The 25,835-nt window shown below is 42.7% G+C and overlaps 1 protein-coding gene across 1 annotated transcript; it reads right to left on the minus strand.

Moving 5' to 3' along the window:
• Window positions 1-1,364: 1,364 nt before the first annotated feature.
• LOC131257517 (glutathione S-transferase F13-like) lies at window positions 1,365-8,253 on the minus strand. Its single transcript, XM_058258327.1, has 3 exons — window positions 8,075-8,253; window positions 7,922-7,970; window positions 1,365-1,950 (listed from the first exon to the last, which is right to left on the minus strand). The coding sequence occupies exons 1-3, from the start codon at window positions 8,222-8,224 to the stop codon at window positions 1,490-1,492; spliced, it is 660 nt and encodes a 219-aa protein (XP_058114310.1). The 5' UTR covers window positions 8,225-8,253; the 3' UTR covers window positions 1,365-1,489.
• Window positions 8,254-25,835: the final 17,582 nt, after the last annotated feature.

Raw genomic sequence — 25,835 nt, forward strand, 5'->3', positions numbered from 1 at the left:
AACCCATTACCTTATGACCTGATCCAGCCCACTTAAAAAATTCATCAAGCCCCACCTGACCCAACCCATTTAAATTGTAACCGGGTGGCTCTACAGACTCAACCTGTCTGTGACCTCCACACTCGGCCTTAAAAATGGAATATGGGTTCAAATGAATGGAAAACCTTGGCCAATTAGTGAATACATACAAATAGAGCTGGGCATCGAGTCCAGTCGGACCAAGTTAAGGTTGACCCGACTCAATCTGGTTTTGAAATAGGCCTAGCCCGAACTTGAACTGACTCAATACTGAGTCCAGCATGCTTGACCCAATCCGAGTCCGGGTCTAGCATGGACTAATCCGGACCAAGTCCAACCCGGTCACAAGTACCGAGTCAGGTCGAGTCCGGTGCAGCGGGTATTCATGGGCTAAAATCATACTCAAAGCCTAGATTCACTTGCCAGAATTGCAACCTCTCCATCAGCTACACAGCATCTCAGATATTAAACGTCACATCTAAGTTACACACACACACACACACACACACACACACACACACACACCAGTCGAGTTTCGTATCGAGTCCAGTCAGTACCGAGTTGGATTTCAGGTTGAGTCGAGTTATTGGGTGACTCGAACTCGACATGGTTTGAGTTTGGATTGGACGAAGTCAACTCGATTTGGATCAACTCACCCAAGTCGAGAGTCGAGTATTCATGGGCTAAAATTATTCTCAAAGCTTAGATTCACTTGCCAAAATTGCAACCTCTCCATCAGCTACACAGCATCTCAGATGTGAAACATCATATTACACACACACACACACACACACACACACACACACACACACGAGTCGAGTTTCGGATCGAGTCGAGTCAGTACCGAGTTGGCTTTCAGGTCGAGTAGAGTTATTGGGTGACTCAAACTCGACTTGGTTTGAGTTTGGATTGGACAAAGTCGACTCAATTTGGATCGACTCACCCACTCGATTCGGATCGAGTCGGATCTGAACGAGTTGGACGAGTCGAGTCGTCCCGTTCTTAGCTCTACATACAAACATGCGTAGATCATTTGTATGTATTTGTACTTGTAATCTATTAATTTATTTCAGGTTTTGGGCCAGGCCAGGTGGGGTCATCTGGCCTGACTTGCCCATAAGATACATGGGCAGGTTAGGTTGGGTAGGGTTCAACCCGAACCCAATCTTCCAACCCGCGCCCGACCCACTACCTATCTAGCTTGACCGAAAACCACCTCAAAAATGGGTTGGGCCAATTAAGCTGCTGATGGACCTGATCCATTGCCACCCCTAGATAAGGACCACCAAGTGGACAACATAAATGGATAAAATGGGCTAGACACAAAAAAAAAATAAAATAAAAAATCATAGTTACTAAAGAAAGTCACTTAAAGGAAACAAAGAGTAACATCTAAGACACAATGTTATGAGGATATAGTGACAATCACACCCTCCATGCTTTATTTATTTCACAAAACCCCCTCAGATACTCATGCATTTCCTCCAATACTCATCCCCTCCATAATTTTCTTTGTAGCAGGCCACGACGAGATGTCGTCCCACCACGCCTTCACGTGCTGGCGTGAGCTAATCAGTGAAGCTTTGGGAGTCTTCATGAAGTAGTGAATGTGTGGGATGTGGTGAAGATAAGCTAAGCTGTAGAAATCCCCAGCTAAGTACTTGCTTTTGGACAGCCTCTCTTCATAGACATCGAGCACCATGGCCAGCTTCTCGACATTCGCCTCGACCACCTGATCATTGGTGGTTCCGCCGAGGAAGGGACTGATGAGGATCTGATACACGACGGCCGAGACCGGCGGATTGAAGCTGTGGGACTTCACTTCCATCCAGACCATGATCAATGCTGATTCTTTGAGATTGTCTAACCTCAAAAGATCAGGGCCTGTGCCCTTGTACTTGGTAACAATGTAACCGTTGATCGCGCGTGATTCTACATTGGTCGGTCGGAATCAATGGTTAGGAAGATAATAGATGTGATAATCAAGAAAATGAAAATGATCATTTAGCAGTGTGGGGAGACTTGTTTTCCTAGAGGGGGGATGATACATGCATTCAGCACATGTTCCATGTTTTTGAGCTTCTGTGGGGCCCAATGTGATGTATGTGTGGAATCCAGACCGTGGATCAGGTGCTTCACCTCATGTTCACTACACAGAACAAAAATCAGGATGATCCAAAGCTTAAGTGGGCCATGTCACATGAAAAAAATTTCAAGCCAGGATACAAGACTTTAAATTCATATGGTGTGGCCCACTTGAGTCACGGAATGGGCTTGGTTTTAGGATATTCCTTTGTTTTTGTGGGAAGCATCTGATGAATGGATTGGATGACATATACACAGCATGTTGGGCACTGTATACAATCTGGAAGTTCCTATGGTAGGTGTCTCCTCCATTAGTCTCTGTTGTTCCCTGTGGTGTGGCCCACTTGAGTTTTGAATTATGTTGATTGTTGGAATCGGGGGTGGCCCATCTAATGGACGATTTGGATTTGGATGGCCCACTAATGATCATTCCCATTGAGTTTGAGTAAAGGGTCATTTGGCATGAAAGAGTATTGAGTCATGTCAGAGTCAAGTAGGCTCAGTGAGTTTTAATATTTCTGAGTTGAGTTAACTCAACGGAGTTTTGAGTCGAGTCACGGAGTTTTAGAACTCTGCACGGCAGATCTGTGCAGGTAATGGGTACTCATGGTTTTTAAGTAGGGCTGTAAATGGGCCAGCTCGGGCTAGGCAGAACCAATATTTAGAATAGGCTGGCCCATCGGGCTTAGCCTGAACAGTTTCAAATTTGAACAGAAGCCAACCCTCTCTACACCCACTGACAGCCCAAGTTTTAAGACCCGAACGAGTAACATATGACTCGTCCAAGTCAACCCCCTATCTAGGGGTGTTAATGGGTCGGGCTCTAGCCCGAAAAATCAGAATTTTAAATAAACCTGGCCGACAGCCCGGCAGGAAATTGTTCAAAATTTGGGCCAAGATCAAACCAGGCCCGGCCCGTTTACAGCCCTACACTTGTCTGTTAGGCAACGAATGCATCTTGAATGCAGTAGACCTTGGTTTTCATTCAGGCTAGGCCGACCCTGGGACTGGTATCAGCCCAGATTTTGAACTGTTTCGAGCCGGACTGTCAGGCCAGTTCTATTCGAAATTCTGATATGAATGTGTACGAGAGAGATGCTCACCTGCGCACCTTTGCACACATGTTAAGGGAGTATAATTTGAATGGTCCATGTGATGCAGTATCCCATGAAACCCCATGGGACCAATTTTTACTGTGATCTAAAACTCTGGTGGGCCATAACAAAGAGAGATGCAAATCAAGGGAGGAAACCATTTTCTTTTTCCATGGCCCACCAAGTTTTAGATCAATGTATAAGTTAAGCTCTAGGGGTTTCATGGGGTTTTGCATCACCTAGATTGTTCAAATTTGGGACTCACTTCACATGTGATGAGTTCTCAGAAAGTTCACACGAGTTTCGTGCGAACTGGTGCGCAGCTGAGCTTTTGTGTGTGTGTGTGTGTGCATATATATATATATATATATGGGAAAAGATACTATGCGCTCGACCTCACGATAAGCTCTCATGAGGTCGAGCTGTGTGGGCCCCACCGTGATGCGTGTCGACCATCAACACCGTGCATTCGATGGGTGCCCTCTAAATTATGGGATATCCCAAAAATCATCCGTATACGGAACTCAGGTGGGCCATACCATCTAAAATCATGTGAAGACATCATTAAAAAATATAAAAGCACTTGGTGGGGCCCACCTAAGTTTTGAATGCTGCTGAAACTTGGTCTGAACCCTCATCCAAGTGGGACACACATAATGGATGGGTTGGATTTGCAAACCACATCTCGGTGGGCCAAAAAAATGATTATGAATGTTTTAATGGTGCACAGCCCCTCCCCACTTCTGTATGTGGTGTGGCCCACACAAGTCACGGATTGACTTGATTTTTGAGACCTAGGCCCACGATGGAATGGTGCATCTGACTGATGGGGTAGATGTTTGAAACGCATCACGGTGGGGCCCACACAGCTCGACCTCATGGGACAGACTCGTGAGGTCGAGCGCATAGTACCTTTTCCCTACACACACACACACACACACATAAAAGGTTCTATACGGTCGAGCTCATGGGAACTCCCCATGAGGTCGAGCTGTGTGGGCCCCACCATGATGCGTGTCAGACCATCAACATCGTGCATTTGATGGGTCCCCTTTAAATTGTGGGATATCCCAAAAATCAGCCATATACGGAACTCAGGTGGGTAATACCATCCAAAATCATGTGAAGACATGCCTAAAACATATAAAAGCACTTGGTGGGGCCCACTTGAAATTTGGATGCATTTGAAACTTGGTCTGACCCCTCATCCAATTGGGACACACATAATGGATGGGATGGATTTGTGAACCATATCTCGGTGGCCCAACAAATGATTATGAATGTTTTAATGGAGGGTAGCCCCTCTCAACTTTTATATGTGGTGTGGCCTACGAAAGTCACAGATTGACTTGATTTTTAAGCCTCAGGCCCACCATGCAATGGTGCATTTGACTGACGGTGTTGATAGTTGACATGCATCACAGTGGGGTCAACACAGCTCGACCTCATGAGAAGTTCCCATGAGCTTGACCACATAGAACCTTTTCCCACACACACACACACATATATAAGTTCACATGAAGCAAGGATGTGATATATATAAGTTCACATCAAGGAAGGATGGGATCATCCCATCAATTTGATTTTTGGCATGGTATTCCATGAAATGTATTCTAAATTTAATGGATATTTCAAATGGATCAAATAGAGCAACTAAAAAGCAATATAACTTTTGGTGCCTTGAGAGTACTAGAGCATTTTTCTTTTCTAAATGTTATTTATTTTCTCATTTACCACCCACCCATTTAGGAAACTTCGGAGTGACAAATAGGGACTTAACAATACTTTGGGATGGCCAGGTTGAGCTAGGGCCCAACCCTTTATTTCATGGCCAGGCTTGTGCGTTCGGCCTTGAGAGTGAACGAAGTCAATCACAAGAGAGTCCATAGATTGAAATGGCCCACCATGAACGGTGTTGCCTAAAAAGTCCATTGAGAGCATGATTCTCATCGAACGGTTGTAGATTCATTGATTATAAATGTGGACAACTGAGACGTTACATATCAACATTTATGCCTTGGACAACCTGATTGGTTCATTTAAAGATGGAACATTTGTCATTTACACCTGGTATGTCAAAGCCAAATCCAACAAGCAGGATGTCGCCACATGTTGGCACACTTATACTAAGTCAGGAAAATTCACTCACGAAATATGAAAGAAAAAACGTGAGCATCCTAAATACATCTCTACAGAAAACGCGTGTCATGCCAAAACCCTAGAGGCAGTTATCTTTCAAGAAACACTGGACAAGTAAGTATAAGCTACGCATACAAAAGTGCTTAGAGAGCATGCATGACTAAACACAAGGAAGAAGCTGTGATATTTAGCGACACATGCTAGATTTAATTGGTCATATGTAATTATAGACTCTTAAGTAGGAGTCTAGACGAACCGAGTTAGCTCGGTTAGCTTGCTCAACTTGACTCGAAAAAGTTCGATTTGGCTCGGTTCGAAATTGAGTTTGAGTCGAGTCGAGTTGGTTTTTTGAGCTTGAAAAAATTTCGAGCCGAGTTCAAACTTGCTCGAGCTCAATTGGACTTGGATCGAATCCCAACTCGAATCGAACCAATTCGGTAACTCAGTTATTTTGATATTGATGTTGCTCAACAAGTGTTTGATAAAATGACTCAATGAAGAGGAAGGTATAGATATAAAACAAATACCCTTGTATGTTGGTTTTTATGTTGACTGCCAAGTGTTTGTTGAAATACCTATGAACTGATTCTATTGCTTTACATTCTGTGAGAAATTGAAGGTGCATTTTATGTGTTTGAGAAAATGCCGCGGAGGCTCAATTTTGACTCAAACTCGGCTCGAACTGGCTTGAGCTGGCGAGTCAAGCTCGGATACTGAGCCGAGTCAAGCTTGGCACAGCTTGACTCGGTTTGACTCGTGTACACCCCTACTCCTAAGTGGTATGTTAAGATGATAAGGTTTCTTTAAAATAGGAATAGGACCACACATAACAACATAGTGCTGTCTTATGAAGGAAGTGAATTGGCTTCTTTTCTCACATGCACTTGATTTAAGTGGCCAGTGAAGTTTTATATTTTGGCTCTTATGTTTCAATCATATAATCATATTGCTCGATCTATAATAATAACATCAAAACTTAATATACCATACATTTTATCAACAATACTGATATTAAAGTATCAATGAATGAAATTTCAATAAAGAGAATGATGAAAATAAGCTATCATTGTTCTAACGGGACAAAAGTTTGTACCATATGATTTATTATATATAATATATGTTATTATATTATATATAACTAAGGAGTGAGTCTTTTTATTGTTTTCGCCGAATTTGATTGGTTCCGATGTATCCATCGGATAAGTAGATCTCTTTGGCGGAATTGCCAATGACTGTTGCCTTCTTGGAAGCCGATGAAGGTTTATTTCAATTGGGAAGAATTTCCGGTACGGTTCATACAAGGTGGGGCCGTTGTTTTACAATTGTACATAACTTACATGATAAAGCTACCCCAACAGTACACGGGGCAGGAAAGATGGTGGATCAAGACCATCCTATGGCCACTAGCCAATGGCTAGTGGTCAGTGATATGTGGACCACACCATGATGTATATGTTTTATCCACACCGTCCATCAAATTTTAAAAATTATTTTATAATACAAGTCGAAAATTAATTTAAATCCAAATCTCAAGTGGACAACATCTTAGGAAATAATGTTGAGTGAATGCAAAAATTTTGGATCAAGCTGATATTATTTATTTCTCGTTCGTTCAGCGCATTATAGCCTAATCAATAGATTGGATGTCAAATAAACATGATAGTGGGTCTAAGAGATTTTAGGAGATTTTTAATGTAAACATTTAATCATTTATTTTTGTTTCGTGATCCACCCGAGATTTAGATCTGTCTCCCTTTTTTTTTTTTTTTTTGATCAAGTCCTAAAGTGATAGGAAAAGAAATGAATGTACGGACAGACGGATAAAACACATATATCAAGGTGAGGCCTATAAAGCACCGACTCAGCGTCACTAGCCGAACCGCGTCCCCGTAGTACTAGTTTTTTGTACTGCCATGGATGGATGATAGATCAAATTCTCTCATCATTCCTCGTAAATGCCAATCGTTGACCATTCTTGCTTTCAACCGTTCATTTGAAGGTCACTAGTCCGATACCTAGGACCATCAATTTTCTAGAAAAGTCACTCATTGTGCTATATACGTTTTATCCACACTGTCTATCCTTTGTTCGAGATCATTTTTGGGATCAAACCCAAAAATTAGATCAATCCAAGGCTCAAATGGACCACACGGTAGGGATTGAACGACCGCCATTAAAAACCTCTTGGAAGCGAGAGAAGTTTTGCTCGAAGCTAATATTTGTATTCTCCCTTCATCCGGGTCTATGTGACCTTATGAACAGGTTGGATGCAAAAAAATATCACGGTAGGCCATAGGAAGGTTTCAACGGTAGGCGTTATTATAAATGATGCTTCCTATGGTGTGGTCCACTTGAGTCTTGGATCTACGTCATTTTTGGGCTATCACCCTAAAATGATATGGAAAAATGGATGGATGGCGTGGATAAAACTTACTTATCACGATGGGCCCTACAGAGATGCAATATGCTTCCCCAATGGACCATCTACCCTTCCACGTGTACGGTGTAAGTGTAGATCGACAATAAAACGATGTACACGCATCTACCACATCAATTTCTCACATAATAGAGAAACGGAAACTAACCAAAGAGCGTCAGATCACTATCCTCGAGTGCCGGAATCTTACCAAACGGCTGCCGAAATAAACAGAAAGAAAGAAAACAGGCTTAGAAAAGAGAAGAATTACCGGAAAACGGCGACGAAGAAAGAAGAAGTGGAGGGGTAAAATGGGAATTACGTTTTTGGTGGCGAGGCAATAAGGCTGTTTATGATCGCGGGCTTGCACGTTAACGAGCACGAGCTCGAACTCAGCGTCCATCTCATACAAGCAGGCCAGCACACGTGCGGCGCACGTGGACATGGGGTGTCCGTACAGCTTCAGCGCCATCTCTCTCTCTCTCTCTCTCTCTCTCTCTCTCTCTCTCTCAGCAATGGATTCCATTGGAATGTTTATTTGCCATCCAACCTGTTGATAAGGTAAAAAACACTTAGATGTAGAGATGACACAAATATCATCTTGATCCAAAGCTCTTGTAGCTCACAATAGGTTTTTAATTGCCTATCACAATTGTTTCCTGTACTATGTCCCCTTTGGTATATAGAACTGCTTCATTTTTTCTATCACGACCTAAAATGAGATTTCAATATAGATGAACGGTGTGGATGTAGTCACATGTATCACAGTGGCCCCACGTTCAGTGGTCCCGCCCACCTCGTGGGTCTCACCTATTCAACGCCCATGTCATGGCCTAAAAATGAAGCGGATCTAAATTTCATGTGAACCACACCACAAGAAATAGTGGTGATTGGATGTTAAAAACTTTCTATGGGTCACTATTTTTTTGGATCAAGCTGGTTTTGTGTTTCCCTCCATCCAGGTATATGTGACGTAATAGACACGTTAAATATCAAACAAACATTAAGTAGACCTTAGGAAGTTTTAAATGGTGGGCCTTCAACCATTTCTATTCCTTGTAGTGTGGTCCACTTGAGATTTGGATATGTTTTATTTTGGGCTGGCGCCGTAAAATGACCTAGCAAAACAAATAGATGGCAGTAGGGGTGTACACAAACTGAGCTAGCTCAGTTAGCTCACTCGGCTCAACTTGAAAAAGCTCGATTCGACTCGGATCAAAGTTGAGTTCGAGCCGAGTCGAGTTAATTTTTTGAGCTTGAAAATGAATTCGAGCCGAGTTCGAGCAGGCCCCAGCTCGACTTGACTTAGATCGAATCGAACTCGGATCGAACTAGTTTGGTGACTCGGTTACTTTGCCATTGATGTTGCTCACCAACCGTTTGATAAAATGACTCAACTAGGTGTGGCTGGTGGCAAGGAACATTTAGCCGGTGGCAAGCAAGGTATGTACATTAAACATATACCTTTTTTTTTTTTGGTTTTTATGTTACTTAGAAGGTGTTTGATAAAACACTTACAAAACCATTGCCTCTATTTGTAAAACAGTGGGTTTTTGAAATTGCAGTTCAGGTGTCAGTGGAAATGCCCCAATGACGTACTCGACTTGATCTTGGCTCGAACTCAGCCTGAGCTGGCCTGAATTGCTGACTGAACCGAGCCGAGTTGACCAGTCAAGCTTGAGGAGCGAGCCGATCAAAGTTCAAATTGAGGTTAGCCAGTGTTCGAGCCGAGTCGTGCTGCCGGCTTGGATGGACTCGTTGTACACCCCTAGATGGCATAGACATACATTGTATGCGGAAGCAGATGGGTTGGTGTACCTCACACCGCTATATGTATTTTCGTCAGCAAGTTCCGTGGGTCTGATCATGAGGTATGTGTTAAATCCAAACCGTCCATCCATTTGGAGATCTCGTCTTAAGGCTTGAAAACAAAAATAAGACAGATCTAACTATCAATTGGACCACAGTGAAAAAAGTAGTGGGGGATTGAATGTCTACCATTGAAACCCTTTTTGGGGTCACCCAAGTTTTGGATCAATATGAAATTTGTTTTTCATGTTCATTCAGGTATCAGTGACCTCATGAACAGATTGGATGTAAAATAAGTATTATGGTGGGCCCTACGAATTGTTTAACGGTGAAAATCATTATCTCCACTGCTATTTTTGGTGGGGTCCAGATGATCTTTGGATATGATTAAATTTTTGGATAATGGTCTAAAATAATCTCTAAAAATAGATGAACAATGTAGATATAATAAATATATCATTGTGGGGCTCATATAACTTTGATCTCCTTTGAACCTATTGTACAACTCGGAGCTCGAGGAGCGTCAGTGCTTGTCTTGGCATGAGACGTACCTACAACATGAGCTGGACGGGATTGCATCCTACCTCCGCCCGGACGGTAATCCTTTTGGGCAGGGCTCTGTGGGGCTCACTGTGATGTAGTTTTTTTTTTTTTATTCACGCCCTTAATCACTTTTCTCATATCATTTAATCACTTTTCTCATATCATTTTATGATATGATCCTAAAAATGAGGCAGGTCCACAACTCTAATGGACCACACCAAAGAAGCTGCAGTGATAATGATAGCTACCGTTGAAACCTTTCTAAGGGCCAATGTGATGTTTTTTTTACCTTCCAACCTACTTATAAGGTTATGTAAACGTGAATGAAGTGAAAACACAAATATCAGCTTGATCTGAAACTTCTTCAGCTCCCAAGAAGTTTTTAATGGTGGACGTTCAATCCTCACTCTGCGGTTCACTTAAGCCTTTCCCCTTACTCGTTTTTTGTATCATAAATTAAAATGATTTGGGAAAAATGACGAACGGCGTGCATAAAACACTTACATCACAGTGGCCCTAAATAATCCGTCCGGGAGGGGTAGGATGCGATCCTCTATGCAAGGAGCTACCACGCCATGCATGCCCAATCCAGACCATCCAAATCTTAGACCCTGTTATGGATGAAGCATTAACCTCAAATGATCAGGCCATCCTAACCATGCAATTAATGGTCATGGAATGGGCACTTAGAACAAACTGTGCGTGGTAAATCAATAGCATTCTTAGAGCATGGTACATTCACGTTAGCTCTCATCTGATCCACGGTCTGGATTATGAAGACGCGTGGCCCACTTGTCCATATTAACGGCTCAAATTCACTTGAGAAAACTTGGTACAGTACACTGTGGTTGACGCTTCACGGTACACAGGCTTGAATTTTTATGGCGTATGAGTGGTATGGACGGTAAGGTGGGACGCGCATACTGAGTAAAATATATGGGGCCCACCGTGATGTATGTGTCTTATCCACGCCGTCCTTCCGTTTTATCAACTCGTTTTATGGCAATTGAACCACACCACATGAAACAGTGGTGATTGAATACTCACCGTTAAAAACTTCCTGGGGCCCACCGGAATGTTTATTTGCCATCCAACCTAGGTCACAAAGAGCTGGATGTAGGGACCACACAAATATCAACTTAATCCAACGGATGGACGGCGTAGATGTAAAGCACAATAAACTACGGTGGGCCACACAGGGATCCACCGACGTCGGCAAGCCCCGTTACCAGTTACATGATCCTCGCCCAAGGACACAGCCTCACGGAAGTTTCCTGCAAAAGAAGCCGAGCGGATGAGGGGAAACCCGGATCCACCGAGGTGGGTGGGACCCTCACTTTGGGGCTCACTGTGATGTGTGTGATTACATCCACGCCGTCCATAGTTCTTGAAAGCTCATTTTAGGAATTGATTAAAAAAAAAAAAAAATGCAGTTCCAAATCCCAGACGGGCCATAGTATAGGAAACAACAGTGACTGACCATTAGAAACTTCTTGTAAGCCACAAAAGCTTTGGATCAAGATGATATCTGTGTGATCTCTTCATATTCGGTATTTGTGAACTTTTCAAAGGTTTGGATGTAAAATAAACATTCCAGTGGAATCCATGAAGTTTTTAATGGTGGGGAGTCAATCAAAACGGTTTCTTGTGCTGTGGTCTACCTAAAATTTGACTCAAGTTTACTTTTAAGATCCTGGCCTCTAATTAGCTTTCAAAATGGTTGGACGGTGTGGATTTAAGATACAGATATCACTTTGAGCCTCACACCCAGGGGTCTTACGATTCTTACCAAATTAAGGGTCTCACCCACCTCTTCTGAAGAAGGATAGGCAGATTAAGGGGGTTTGGTAGTCCACGAGCCATGGGACCTTGTCCCGGGCGCGGCTTCGGTGGATCCCCCGGTCTACCCAAGGTGGGTGGATCCTTGACTTTTGAACCCACGGTGATGTATGTGCTTTACATCCACGCCGTATATCCATTTTGACATCTCATTTTATTTTATGATTCTAGAAATGTAGCATATCCAAAAATCTCAAGTGGACCCGAAAACATGGGTGATTGGTCATTAAAAACTTCTTGTGGGCCACAAAAGTTTCCCACAAGAGGTTTTGGATCTAGCTAATGTTTGTATGGCTCCTTCATCCAGGTCTTGGTGACCTTGTCAACAAGTTCGATGGCAAATAAACACTGTGGTGGCAATCTAACCGTGCTCGAAATAGCCAAGGGCCTAGAGCAGATGAATAAAATAAACACTGTGGTGGCAATCTACTAAGTATTGCCACACCACTGTGGTGACAATCTAACCATGATCAAACCCTATAACACTGAGTGAAGAAGGTTTGATCCAAGCGGTGTGTGCTTGTGATCGGTTGTAACGTTCTACTTTATAGTGGATTGTTGCTCTGGACTTGGTCCCATGGTTTTTACCTTTTTTAGGGTTTTCCACGTAAAAATCTCTTGTGTTGTGTGGTTTGTGCTTTGATTTATTTCATTGCTTTATTACCCCATAATTCTGGTTTGTTTTGAGAGGCTAGATTCTAAGGTCTTGTGCACGACCCCCAACAAAGTGGTATTAGAGCTAAGTTCATTGAATGGAGTGGGATCGGTTCTGAATTATGGAAATGAAGATTAGTCTCAATGGTTCTAACTGGACCATATGGAAGGCTAAGATAGATGACTTGCTTTATTGTAAGGACTTGTATTCTTCAATTCAAGGCATATCAGCAAAATCAAAGGATATGTCAGATGATGATTGGAAGAAGTTGGACCGAAAGACGGTGGAGTTTATTAGACAATGGTTGGACGATTCTGTATTCCAACATATGTCTACGGAGACCTCAGCCGCTAGCCTATGATTGAAACTGCAAGGGTTGTATACGAGGAAAACAGCCGGTAATAAAATATTTCTGATAAGATGAATTGTGAGTCTCAAGTTCAAATATGGTGGTTTTGTGGCTGAGCACATGAATGAAGTCAGCAATATTTTGAACCAGCTCTTCGCCATGAAGATACTCATGGATGATGAATTACAGGCTTTACTATTGCTTAGTTCATTGCCTGATCGTTGGGAGACATTGGTGGTGTCTCTAAGTAACTCCGCGCCAGACGGAAAGGTGTCAATGGAACAGGTAACTAGCTGTCTCTTCAATGAGGAGACAAGGAGGAAGTCTCAGGGGTTTACTCAGCAAGAGGCCCTTGTGACACAAGAACGGGGGAGAGGAAAGAACAGAAACGGCGGGAAGGCCCGAGATAAATCAAGAGGCAAGTCGAGTACCATAAAAGATGTTGAATGCTGAAATTGTGGCAAGAAGGGCCACTACAAGCATGAATGTCATAAGAAGAATAACAAGAAAGGAAAAGGAAAGGAGAAGGATGATGAATCAGATTCCACTGTAGTTGCTTCAAATGGTGACATTGTATTTATTCTTTCAGCAGATCATGATGTTTGTCTCACGGCTATGAGTCAGGACACGGAATGGGTGATAAACTCGGGCGCCTCGTTTCAAGCGACTCTACGCAGAGATTTCTTCACAAGCTACAAGTCAGGTGACTATGAGATCGTGAAGATGAAAAATTCTGGCGTATCGAAGATCGTAGGGGTCGGTGATATTTGTGTGAAAACTAATATGAGCTGCACATTAGTTCTCAGGGATGTGAGGCATATCCCAGACCTTCGCTTTAGCTTGATGTCAACGGGAAGGTTGGATGATGATGACTATGAAAGCCAGTTTGCTGATGGGCACTGAAAGCTCATCAAGGGTTCGTTGATCGTAGCTAGAGGAAAGAAGTGTTGCACCCTATACAAGGCAAGTGTCAGTGTGTGCAAGGGTGGGTTGAACGCAGCGGAAGATTCAGTTATTGACATGTGACACAGGCATCTATACTACATAAGTGAAAAAGGACTTCAACTACTAGCTAGGAAGCGACTCCTTCCAGACGTGATTGGTATACCTCTCAAAACCTATATTGATTATTTATCAGGAAAACAGCATAGAGTTTCATTTGTTAAAACTGCTTCTCATATTAATAAAGTGCATGCATTAGATTTCATTTATTCTAATGTTTGTGTTCCTATGAGGACAAAAACCTTGGGTGAGGCATTGTATTTTTTTACTTTTATAGATGATGCATCTAGGAAGGTTTGGGTTTATGCTTTGAAATCCAAGGATGAGGTCTTTGGTGTGTTTAAATTGTTTCATGCTATGGTCGAGAGAGAGACATGTAGATCATTGAAGTGCATCCGTATTGACAATGGTAGTGAATACATTGACGACTTTCATGAGTATTGTAAGTCCCTGGGTATATGGCATGAACAAATGGTTCCCAAGACTCCCCAGCATAATGGTGTAGTTGAGCGAATGAATCGCACCATTGTTGAGAGAATCGGAAGCATGTTATCCCATGCGAAATTGCCCAAGACATTCTAGGGAGAAGCAATGCACACGGCAGTGTATTTGATAAATAGGTCTCCATTAGCCCTGTTGAATGGAGAAGTACCTGAGAATGTGTGGATTGGACATGATCCATCGTATAGTCATCTCAGGGTGTTTGGATGCAGGGCATTCGTTCATGTACCAAAGGACGAGAGGTCCAAGCTCGATATGAAGATCAGACAATGTATGTTCTTGGGGTATGATGATGAAAAGTTCGGTTATAGATTGTGGGATCTGACCGAGAAGAAGCTCGTTAGGAGCAGAAATATGGTATTCTATGAAGATCAGTGTATAGAAGACATTGGTAAGATAGAGAAGAACCAACCTAGTTCAGGTGAGCTAGAGGACATAGATCCGGTAATTCCTCCCATGGTGGCTGATAACGAGGGAGTACAGCAATGTGTAGAGGACGAGGGAGTTCCTACGGAAGATGGATCAGGGGAGCAGCCCCCACCTAATCCACCTGTTGAGCCACAGGTGATGAGGTCATCTAGAGACAGACAACCGTCTAAGAGGTACTCGCCGCATGAGTACATTATGCTCACTGATGGGAGAGAGCCAGAAGATTATTCTAAAGCCCTAACTGACGAGCATAAGGGAGAGTGGTTGAAAGCTATGCAAGAGGAGATGAAATCCTTGCATAAGAACCACACCTATGATATGGTGAAATTGCCTAAGGGTAAGAAAGCTTTGAGCAACAAGTGGGTGTTCAGAAAGAAGATTGAGTAGAAGAATTCATAGACGAGGTTCAAGGCTAGACTTGTAGTGAAAGGGTTCAGTCAGAGGAGATGTATAAACTTTTAGGAGATATTCTCACCAGTGGTGAAGATGACATCCATACAGGTGTTGCTTGGGTTGGTAGCTAGCATGGATATGGAGATAGAGGAGTTAGATGTTAAAACTGCCTTTCTCCATGGTGACCTGGAAGAAGATATCTACATGCACCAATCAGAGGGGTTCGAAGTCAAGGGTAAAGAGCATATGGTGTGTAGGTTGAGGAAGAACTTGTATGGGTGTAACGCCTTGAAATTCGGAGGTCGAGCATAACTCAGCTCCCGAGTTCCAAAACATCACTTATGCAACATATTTAATAATGGATGTATGTTGACTGTATTAGTGCATAAAACATGGAATAGATTAAGCCAAAACACAGATATAATTTAGAGATAAGTGAAGAAAGCAAGCGGAAGACTTATAGAAATATATGTGTACAAGTGTAAATCCCTGAAGTACATCCACCAACCAGGTCGTAAGAAAGTGTTACCTAACAAAATCACAAGTATCAAGTTACATCATTTAAATTCCCAAAAATAATCTCAGAGTCCCATGCATCAGAACAAGGCTCGCTAGAACCCGTCTGAAAACTTCATATAAGAGAAAGCAGCCTCATCATCATCCATCTCTTGCTCTGCCTCAGAAGTTGCATCCACATCTGCAACATCAGAACCTAAGACAGAGTCTGGTGGGTGTTTAACACCGCCCCAGAACGTGGGAGTGAGTGATCAACTCAGTGGAACAATAAGGCACTGGTTAACATGTTATCAGTTCAATCAAGCGGTAATGATAAAGCAGAACATTTAAATAAATCCTAAGTACTCTTGTTAATGTAAGGATGTATGCAAAATGATGCGTGCCCTCACGCGTACACCCTCAGCGTCTTCATCTTACGTTACGCATGACACCACCTCAAAGTACGCCATATCTACAAAGCACATGCAAATGCGGTGCATGGATATGATTACCAAGTTATTATTAGTCCTTTTCATACAGCAGGATTGGGAAGCTAAGATACCTTCCTCATATCACCATCCAAACAGTGATCCATTCTAGGGTCGTCAGTCCTAGACATCTCATACGATCATATGGTTTCAGGTCGTAGCAAAGGGCTCGTCACCAATCAATGCACGCCTTTCATACCTTTATTACCACAGTTCAGCTCGTCACCTCATTGCGGTATCCAGGTATGCTCGAGATCACTACAAATGGCTCGTCACCAATCAATGTAGGCCGATAGCATGAATATAGTGTCCCATGCCACCATAATCGGCTCACGAGTTTAGTTGCTCACTGGTCACTACGGGGAGGCTCGTCACCCCAGCGTAGGCCGACAACTCGACCACGGTGTTCCATACCACCATGTCCGGCTCATGAGTCTTAGCGAATCAAGGTACCATGTTTATTAAGATTTCACTAGTAAGTTCGGTACCCTAGATTCAAGCAGTAGCGTCCATACATGGTGAACATACATCGGACAATTGGGTTACTTGACGAACTCGACTAGCACGAGCGCACGTTGAGTTGAGCGACATAGAGTGCGCAAACACTCCGCGTGGCCAAACCACTGCCGACAACACTAATACGACTCGAGTTCGTTTAATACGTCCTACATGGCGAAAGCAACCTCAGCCACGATCATAAAGCAGATTACCGATTTCCTGGACTAATGCATAGTCCCAAACACATTACACTACAATAGATATGTGAATTGAATGTAGAACAGTAAAGGAAACAACAACTCAAATCATGGTACATAAGCACTTGAGGAATATCAACTTAACATAAATGTAAGCATAAGTAATGCTTGAATTTAAATAACATGGAATGTAACTTGCATAAAGGAAATCATGCGCATCAATAGGAGTGTTGAGAATCACTTCTCAACGCCCGCAATTAGTGTAATAAGTTACACTTTAGATCATTCAGGCATTTCTACAAACACTTAGAGTACATACTACAACATACATGACATATGTTGAAAAACAAGCATTTGGACAATTCCTTTTACCAAGGAGTTGTCATACATACATCTAGCATACATACACGACAAATAATCATGGCAAACACAAGTGCATATTTTATACGTATACGGTACTTTATACATACACATAGAATACACAAATCTCATATAACACATGCATATCAGGAACGCAACATAAATATAACATTTGGCATGTGAAATCTCATCCACAACAAGAATAAATCATTAACTGGCATTGAAAGCCTTGAAAACCATAACTTATACACTTAAAGTCCGCACCTTAAGCAAGAAAAGAAACACCGAACTGATTTAGACGAGTTGTCTTCGTCAACGGCGACAGAATAACCTAAGGCAAGAATAGAAATGAGATACAACAACACCAAGACTATTCTAAGCTCTAACACAGATTAGGGTTAGGTTAACTTACCCCAAGATGAACTCAGAATTGTCAGAATAACTATTCAAAGTGAAGGTTCAAGGATGTGGAAGAATAGGAAAGAATCCAAGATGATTCACCAACTTCTCTCTCACTTTCTCTCTCTTTTCCACTCTCTTTCCAAGCTAGGGTTAGAGAAAATTCGTATGGAAAAGAGGGCTAGGGTTTAAGGACTATAAATAGGCCTATTATTGATGAAAATAACCCCAGGGTCAAGGTACACTTAGGGTATAACCAAAACCAGCCTCTTACGATCCAACGAAGCACTTCTGGTGGGCCTATAACCACGAAAGGTCGGACTTAAGCTCATTGACCATGGATCTAGGTCAGGCTGAGTTTTCGTACCGACCGGCTCTTCAGATCAGCCGTGGCGGACCACACTCAATTCAACGGTCACAGAATCTCGATCAGGTCCACAAGCACAAGGATATGCCTGGGCCACCTTCCCTGATCAGAGGGTGAAATTGGGTCAGAATCCAACGGTCAGATAGCTTAAAATTATCGCGCAAGCGACACGACTCAGATTTCATAAAAGCTTATTAAATTTCCAACCGTTCTCACACTCTTCACTCCGAACTTAAACAAATCGACCTAGAACATCACATGGACTTAATTTTCGAGGTGATGGTCAAGCCCAACATGGTGACCGCAACAGCCTAAGATCATCGCCATCGGACTTTCGACGCTTGTCGATTTCGAGTGTCGTGACCGATCTGCCGACTCTGGTTTTCAATCGATCCCGATTGTCGTGACCAATTTGCCGATTCTGATTATCGATCGATTTTGATTGTTGTGACCGATTGCCTATTCTGATTGACGAGACCGATTTGCTGGTTCTGATTATTAATCGATTTCGATTGTCATGACCAATTGCAGATTGGCATGACCGATTTGCTTATTCCGATTATATAAGCCGTTTCCGATTGTCGAGGTCGAATATCGGGGCCTATGTGATGAGGCCCATTGTGATGCATTTGAGGGTCAGGCGATGAAGCCCATTATGATGTATGTTAGGCCCATGTGAAAGGCTTATCATGATGTGTATTAAACTCTTGAGCGAGGCCCATGGTGTTATATATTAGGTCCTTGTGTAAGGCCATGGGTCCACTATATGTTAGGCTCTATGTGGGCCATTCATTGGGGGCAATGTTGGTTAAATGTCCACATTGTAGAGGTCGATTGTCGATGCCGGTTATTGATATCGATTATGAGTATTTGACAGCATAGCATCATGATACTTACCCATACGCATCATCTGCATGTTTGTTATGAGATGTGGTTGACCATTACATATGTCATTGGACAGGTTGTTATGAGACTCCCTGATAGGCAGAGATTGTCTCACCTGACCGCATGGTATGCGTAGGAGTGATGCATGATTGGATTGTATGACTCATGCATCTTGCATTGTGATCACTGTACGCCCTAGCGACATCAGGGTCATAGCCTCCATAGGTATTTTGTGGATGGTCAGATGGAACACCGAAAATCTGTTCTACATGGGGTGCTATAGATATCCCTGGGTGAAAGTCTCTAAACCCTCTTGGTTCCAGAGGTTGCTCCAACGTCTAGACCGAGTGGATGCATGAGCGCATGAGGGCCGTATACCGTTAGGCCGCGTCTCCCACTGTGTAGTGGTCAGTTGGAAGGGGGTGCGGCCTTACCTGCCCGAGAGGAGGGGGCAAAGCTAGGCTGAGTTTGACCAGCTCGAGGAATGGGTCCGCTATCGACGAGCCGGGCCTGATATTGGCAGGCGGATAGTGAGGTCTCTTCCACTCGCCTTGTTGCGCGCGATGGGGCGGCAATCTGGTTTGTAGTGTAATAGACCCCGGTGATTTTCCTAGAGAGGAACCGTACTGATATGTGGACTTATTGAGTAGGCGTTGCATACTCATTCATTCATTCATTCACTATCCACTCGGGCTGGTGGTGCGCAACTATTTGTTACGTGTACATTCGCATGAATAGAATTTCGGTTGGGCGCGTGACTAACCTGAGATCAGGGGTTTACCACATTGAGTCTGACTATCCAAATTTAGGTATGAGACTGGTTTGGATAGAAGTCTCTTGTGATGGACCCCGTGACCTGCGATACTACGTCCTATCATCCCGACTTCACACTCTAGCATGGTCATTCCATTCGTACCACATATCGCATTACATCCGCCGCATATGGAATTTTGGGGTTACTATGCTTATGCATTTATATGACCTAGAAACAACTGACGGTATTCGTGGACTCATCAGGATTTGTATATTGCATTTATCAGCGGCATCTGACATTTGGCTTGTTGTCTCCGCATTGCATAGTTGATCTACATTACTTCATCAGTCTATGATATTGTTTTTATTATATTTCTGCGTCGCATAGCCTGGATAAGGCTGATGGTATTTATGGGCATATCTGTATGTTTTCGCATTTATCTGATTTCATATGATTTATGATCTTGCTAGTGTTTCTGATATTGTATGATTATGGGTTTATTAGTATTTTCGCGTACTCTGATTACTCTGATATTGCTTACCTGACACTCACCTTATGCACACACTTACACTACCCTCTAAGCTTTCTATAAGCTTATGCACGATAGATGCATGCAGGTGATGTTAGGTTGCAGCAGTGTTGTGCTTGGAGGTGCAGCGACCTTCTGGAGCTTGATTTTCGATTTATGTATTTCCTTTTAGCATTGTACTCAAATGTTTATATTAGTGGATATGTGATGATGATGTTGCCTTTGTGAATTGGGTAATCTTGTGGTTATGTTTATTACGAGTTAAATGTACGTTGGAAAATCCTCCTTGTAGGATCTCAGGATCGGAATCTGGCGTATGGACGCTAGGAGCCGAGAATGGGGTACTGCGGAGGCTGTCGGCACCAAATTCGGCGATCGGGATTCCTGTGAATTCGATTTCTGGATTTTGGAACGTGACAGATGTTGGTATCAGAGCATAACTTGGGAATACCTGAAGATAACATCACATATCTTCTGATAACTACCCTTCACCTTATGATTGTTGAGAACTTAGAATGGTTAGATCCCCGAGTTCAAATAACTTAGAGATTTTCTAATATAGCTCCCTACCATCAAGATTGTAAAACCGTATAGTAATTAAGCCTGATCGTTTCTGATCCAGGATCCGAAGTTCAGTAGAGTCACAATAATGTTGATGATACGTCTTGGGAGGGCGAGGTTGAGATTAGAGATCGTTGTCTTCATCCTTTGGTAGATTGATTATGTCTTGACTTATATACTTGATTATGTTTTCTCTTCCCTTATCTGTTCTGTAAATTTCGAGGACGAAATTTTTATTAGGTGGGGAGAGTTGTAAGACCCATATTCTAGACCGTACCGTTCTGTAGGTTTCCGCGGTACTCCCGGTCGAATTCTGAAAACCCTCGACCTGTTACCGGTATTTGCGTGCGGTCCTGAGTCGTGTTCCTTATATTTGAGTCGACTCAAATCGAGACTTATATCATTGCGACCACGCCATCGCCGCGGTTCCAACGCCGCGTCTCACGCGCCGAGACGATACCCGGACCAGGAGATGTGGGCTCGCGTTCGGCGATCGGGATTCCTGTGAATTCGATTTCCGAATTTTGGGACGTGACAAGAACAACTAGATTTAGCAATGGATCCCAGATTTCAGAGTAACATAGCGCTAACTAATCTACAAGTTTTGAGTCATGCAGATACAATTTAAAGTGATTGATGCGAATTTCACAAGCAATCGAGTATAGCGCTAATTACCCCAAAAACAACTACTTAAGGAAAAATTAGCACAAAATTTCCAAAGTCGTTACAATGGGCTAAAATAAGCTCCACAACAATGGTACAAGAAGTTTACCTCATTCATGTTAAAGCATGTGTATGATAAAACAGAGTCGGACCACTGTGTGTTCACGCATAAGTTCTCAGATGGTAATTTCTTAGTTTTGCTATTATACGTTAATGACATGCTCATCATGGGAAAAGACATCAAGAAGATTAACAGGCTAAAACAGGAGTTGGGCAGGTCGTTCACGATGAAAGACTTGGGCCCAGCTAAGCAGATCTTAGGAATGGAGATGACCTGTGATAGAAGCAGTAGGAAGCTTTGACTGTCACAAAGCGGTATATTGAGAAAGTTCTAGAGCGGTTTAATATGAATGTAGTGAAGCCAGTCAGTACTCCACTGGATGGTCACTTCAGATTGAGCGACAAGCAGTGTCCCAAGACGAAGACAGATGTGGATGAGATACAGAAGATACCCTATGCATCAACAGTAGGAAGTTTGATGTATACTATGGTGTGTACGCGCCCAGACATAGCATATGCGGTTGGTGTTGTCAGCCGGTACCTTGCTAATCCTGGTAAAGAGCATTGGGCAGCGGTGAAATGGATACTGCGATATCTAAGAGGCTCATACAGGTTGTGCCTATGCTATGGTGACGGAAAACCTGTGTTAAAGGGCTACACAGATGCAGATATGACAGGTGACATAGACTCCAGGAAGTCTACATGGGGGTTCATGTTCACTTTTGCAAGGGGAATAGTTTCTTGGTAGAGCAAGCTACAGAAGGTCGTAACATTGTCGATGACAGTGACCAAGTACATTGCAGTCACAGGGGCCTGTAAAGAGATGCTTTGGAAGAAGAGGTTCCTACAGGAACTTAGCCTGAAGCAGGAGCAACACGTGGTATATTGCGATAGTCAAAGTGCTATACACTTGAGCAAGAATCCAAGTTAACACTCCAAGTCGAAGCACATAGAGATTCGGTATCATTGGATCAGGGATACTTTAGAACAGAAGGTGTTATAGCTTGAGAAGGTCCACACGAACGACAATGGGTCAGACATGATGACTAAGGCTTTGCTCAAGGGCAAGTTTGAGGTTTGTAGAAATCGGGCTAACTTGAAGAAGGTGGATTCCTCCTAAGTTGAAAAGGGAAAGATTTGATGGGGTTTTCCTCCTCATCACTCGATCGGTCGAGAGCTTCACTCGACTGGTCGACCAGTCGAGGACTGGCTCGATTCAAACTCCAGCGAATTTGGTTTGATTTTTTCTGAGGTGCTCGACCGGTCGAGGACCCTGCTCGACCAGTCGAGGTTACACAGATTTGAGTCCAGATCTTGTGCAGACTGCAAAAATTTGAAGCGGTTTTGCAAGAGGTGCGAAAGGGAGTTGCCTAAACCATAAATAGGGGTGCCTAAGGCTTTTCTAGGTAATGCAAGGGGGTTTCCTAAAGCTTTGCAAGGGTTTACTAAAGGGTTTAGGGCTATCAAAGGTGTGTGTGTGTGTGTGTTTGAGAGAGAGAGAGAATGAGAGAGAGAGAGAGAGGAAGCTTGTAGAAGGGAGGTTATGCTTGTGGAGGTGATCTACTGTGCAATCAACATCTCAATGCTTCTACGTCCTCATGATCGGTGAGATCTCTCCATTTTTCTTATTCTCTTATTGTTTATCCACTCCTACGTGAGTGAAGAAGGTTTGATCCAAGCGGTGTGTGCTTGTGATCGGTTGTAACGTTCTACTTCATAGTGGATTGTTGCTTTGGACTTGGTCTCGTGGTTTTTACCTCTTTGAGAGTTTTCCACATAAAAAGTCTCGTGTTGTGTGGTTTGTGCTTTGATTTATTTCATTGCTTTATTACCCCATAATTCTGGTTTGTTTTGGGAGGCTAGATCCTAAGGTTTTATGCTAGGCCCCCAACAAATACTACATAATAAAATAATAAAAAAGAGTGATGTGGTGTTCTAGAAATGCTTGGAATGAAATGCAGTTTGAATCAAAATATGGAAGGAAAAAGGTTCTTCCACACATCCTTTTTCTGCAAGAGGGACAGTTGGATTTCTTCACTCTTAACCTTACTCTCGACTCTAATGACTTCTTTAACGGGCCTTTTGATATTTTAGATTTATTCCCAGCTCCAAATTCTCTTTGTAGTCATACTCTCATCTCTAATCTTCATCTCCTTTCTTATTCTTTCCTTCTATTCTCTCTCTCTCTCTCTCTCTCTCTCTCTCTCTCTCGGGCTCAAGCTCAACCCACCTTTTATTTTCAGGTGCGCTTCTCATGTATGTTTCGCTTGGTGTGCGCTAGGTTCATCTACATCATACCCACGCTAGGTAACCAGCGTGTAGTTAATCTTAAATCAGTAGAGATGGTGTGCGTATCAACTGTCAGTGCTCACTATGCACACTAAAGAAATGCCCCACGTTTGAAGGAAACTAGACACTCGATCTTTTGCCCTCAAGTTAAAATTGAGGGTCCTTCCAGATTTACAAAGGCAAAAAAATAAAAAGAAGCTGTCCCACTTGATCTTAGGTGGGATCATTAGTCATGTGGGACCTACACCGTGCATGAGGTCCACTTCATGCTAATACCCACTCACACTAATGAATGGTTAGTTGTGTAAAAGCTACACTGATAAGTAAATCCGGTTTCCAATTTAGGTACATTTAAGTTCTTTAACAAGGTGGAATGGAATTCTTGATTGGGTGACCATAAGGACTTCCATTAGGGACTTTTTCTCCGTCATTTGGCTAACCCATTCTCATAGCATGTTGATTTGTTTATTTTTGCAGTAATGTAAAAGAATTGTGTCATTATTATAATTTTAACACTATCAAACCAAACACAAAAATGGTCGATTAAATGTAGATATATTCGAAAGACAAGTAATTGTTCACACCCCAAGTATAGGGTTGTGATACAGTAATAAACTCAGTAAGACTAAGGTCGAATCCATAGGGACTGAAACCTGTACGTAATATGAAAATAACCAGAACTAGAACTGGAATAAGATGAAATCTAAATCAAGTGAATATGAGGGTATAATAGTGAAATAGGAAACTAAAAGTTGTAGAATTCAGAGGTAGGAAACTAGAGATTTAGAGGATCCACTTGTGGAGATTAGAGAAATCTACACTTGATTCACGAACTGAACTGGACTTCGAGTCCCATCTTCATCTAGCTGGAAGATATCTCACTAAAGAACAATCTGAACTTCCTTCGATCTAGTTTTCAAAGAGATGAAAGGTATGAGAATTAGTCTGGATTCCATCACAAAACCATGCCCATGAGACAAAGTAAACAACAGAATTAAACCAATCCACGACCAATCCGAAGATATATGAATGTTAGGATTGATTCCATCACCCAACCATGTCTAAGGGGCAATGGTGAATAACAGAGCTGCCTATTTTCACAATAAAAATAAGGGAAAAAAATACTCAAAGCTATTGCAGACTCATTATAATTTCAGTCACAACAAACTATTAAAAACTATAAATATTCCTATAATCAAACCAGAATAAATGTCAATTCAAAAGCATGAATCCAAGCCGCAGAACCACCCCATCACGCTACAAGCTTCACCTCTTAGCCTTAGCTAAGAGGTTTAGCCCGACATGATTAGGCTAATTCTCTTACACAAAAACATAAAAAAAAAAAAAACTAAAAAAAAAACTCTAACTCTCGCTCTCTCTCTTGTGCAAACGTCCCCGAGATAAGATTGATCCTCCACGTCTAGATCCCCTTTCTGTCGCTGGCGAGGTCTCCTTTATAGCGTGAAGATACGCTTCCATAATCCTCTTGCGAAAACCTTCCACAAAACGTTCTCGCGGATTCTATTTTTGGTGCGGCGAAACTGTGGAGAACACTTGCGTCAAAGCCGGATTTGGAGTGATTAGCCGTCTAATCCATCCAATCCGACTTCTTGAGTGTGGCTGAAATCCATATTGCAGGTTTTTGGATGGTTCAGATCAACACCTTGATCCATAGGTGGGTCATATAACAGGTTGGAACGTCCGATTTTTCCGGATTGTCTAACGCGTGCGAATTGGTGCAGAAATCTAGTTTTGCGTTAACAGTGGGGCCCATATTCAGTGTAGGCAGGGAAATCTTCTTGTGACTACTGTAGCAGGCACGTGCGCGTGCATGAGTGCAAAAAGTGAACATGGGTTTGAACATATCGAGCCCCTCTGCATGATGGATGGCTTGGATCATTCGTGTGGGCCATGATGGAGGCCCACCGAATTTCAAACGGCGCCCCTGTTTCACAGCGAAAATGGCAATTGCCGTTTTTTGAAAGAGAGGCGGGTCCAAGGCAGTTTGACCGTCTTGG

The sequence above is a fragment of the Magnolia sinica genome, chromosome 10 (genome assembly GCF_029962835.1).
Source record: "Magnolia sinica isolate HGM2019 chromosome 10, MsV1, whole genome shotgun sequence".
NCBI classification, from domain to species: domain Eukaryota; kingdom Viridiplantae; phylum Streptophyta; class Magnoliopsida; order Magnoliales; family Magnoliaceae; genus Magnolia; species Magnolia sinica.

Bases quoted from the DNA above. Each gene is read 5' to 3' on its own strand.
- LOC131257517 (XM_058258327.1), bottom strand. From the start codon at position 8,224: ATGGCGCTGAAGCTGTACGGACACCCCATGTCCACGTGCGCCGCACGT. The intron at 7,971-8,074 runs GTAATTCCCATT...TTATTTCGGCAG, and splicing joins ATTGCCTCGCCACCAAAAAC to CCGTTTGGTAAGATTCCGGC. The intron at 1,951-7,921 runs GTTAGTTTCCGT...CGACCAATGTAG, and splicing joins TAGTGATCTGACGCTCTTTG to AATCACGCGCGATCAACGGT.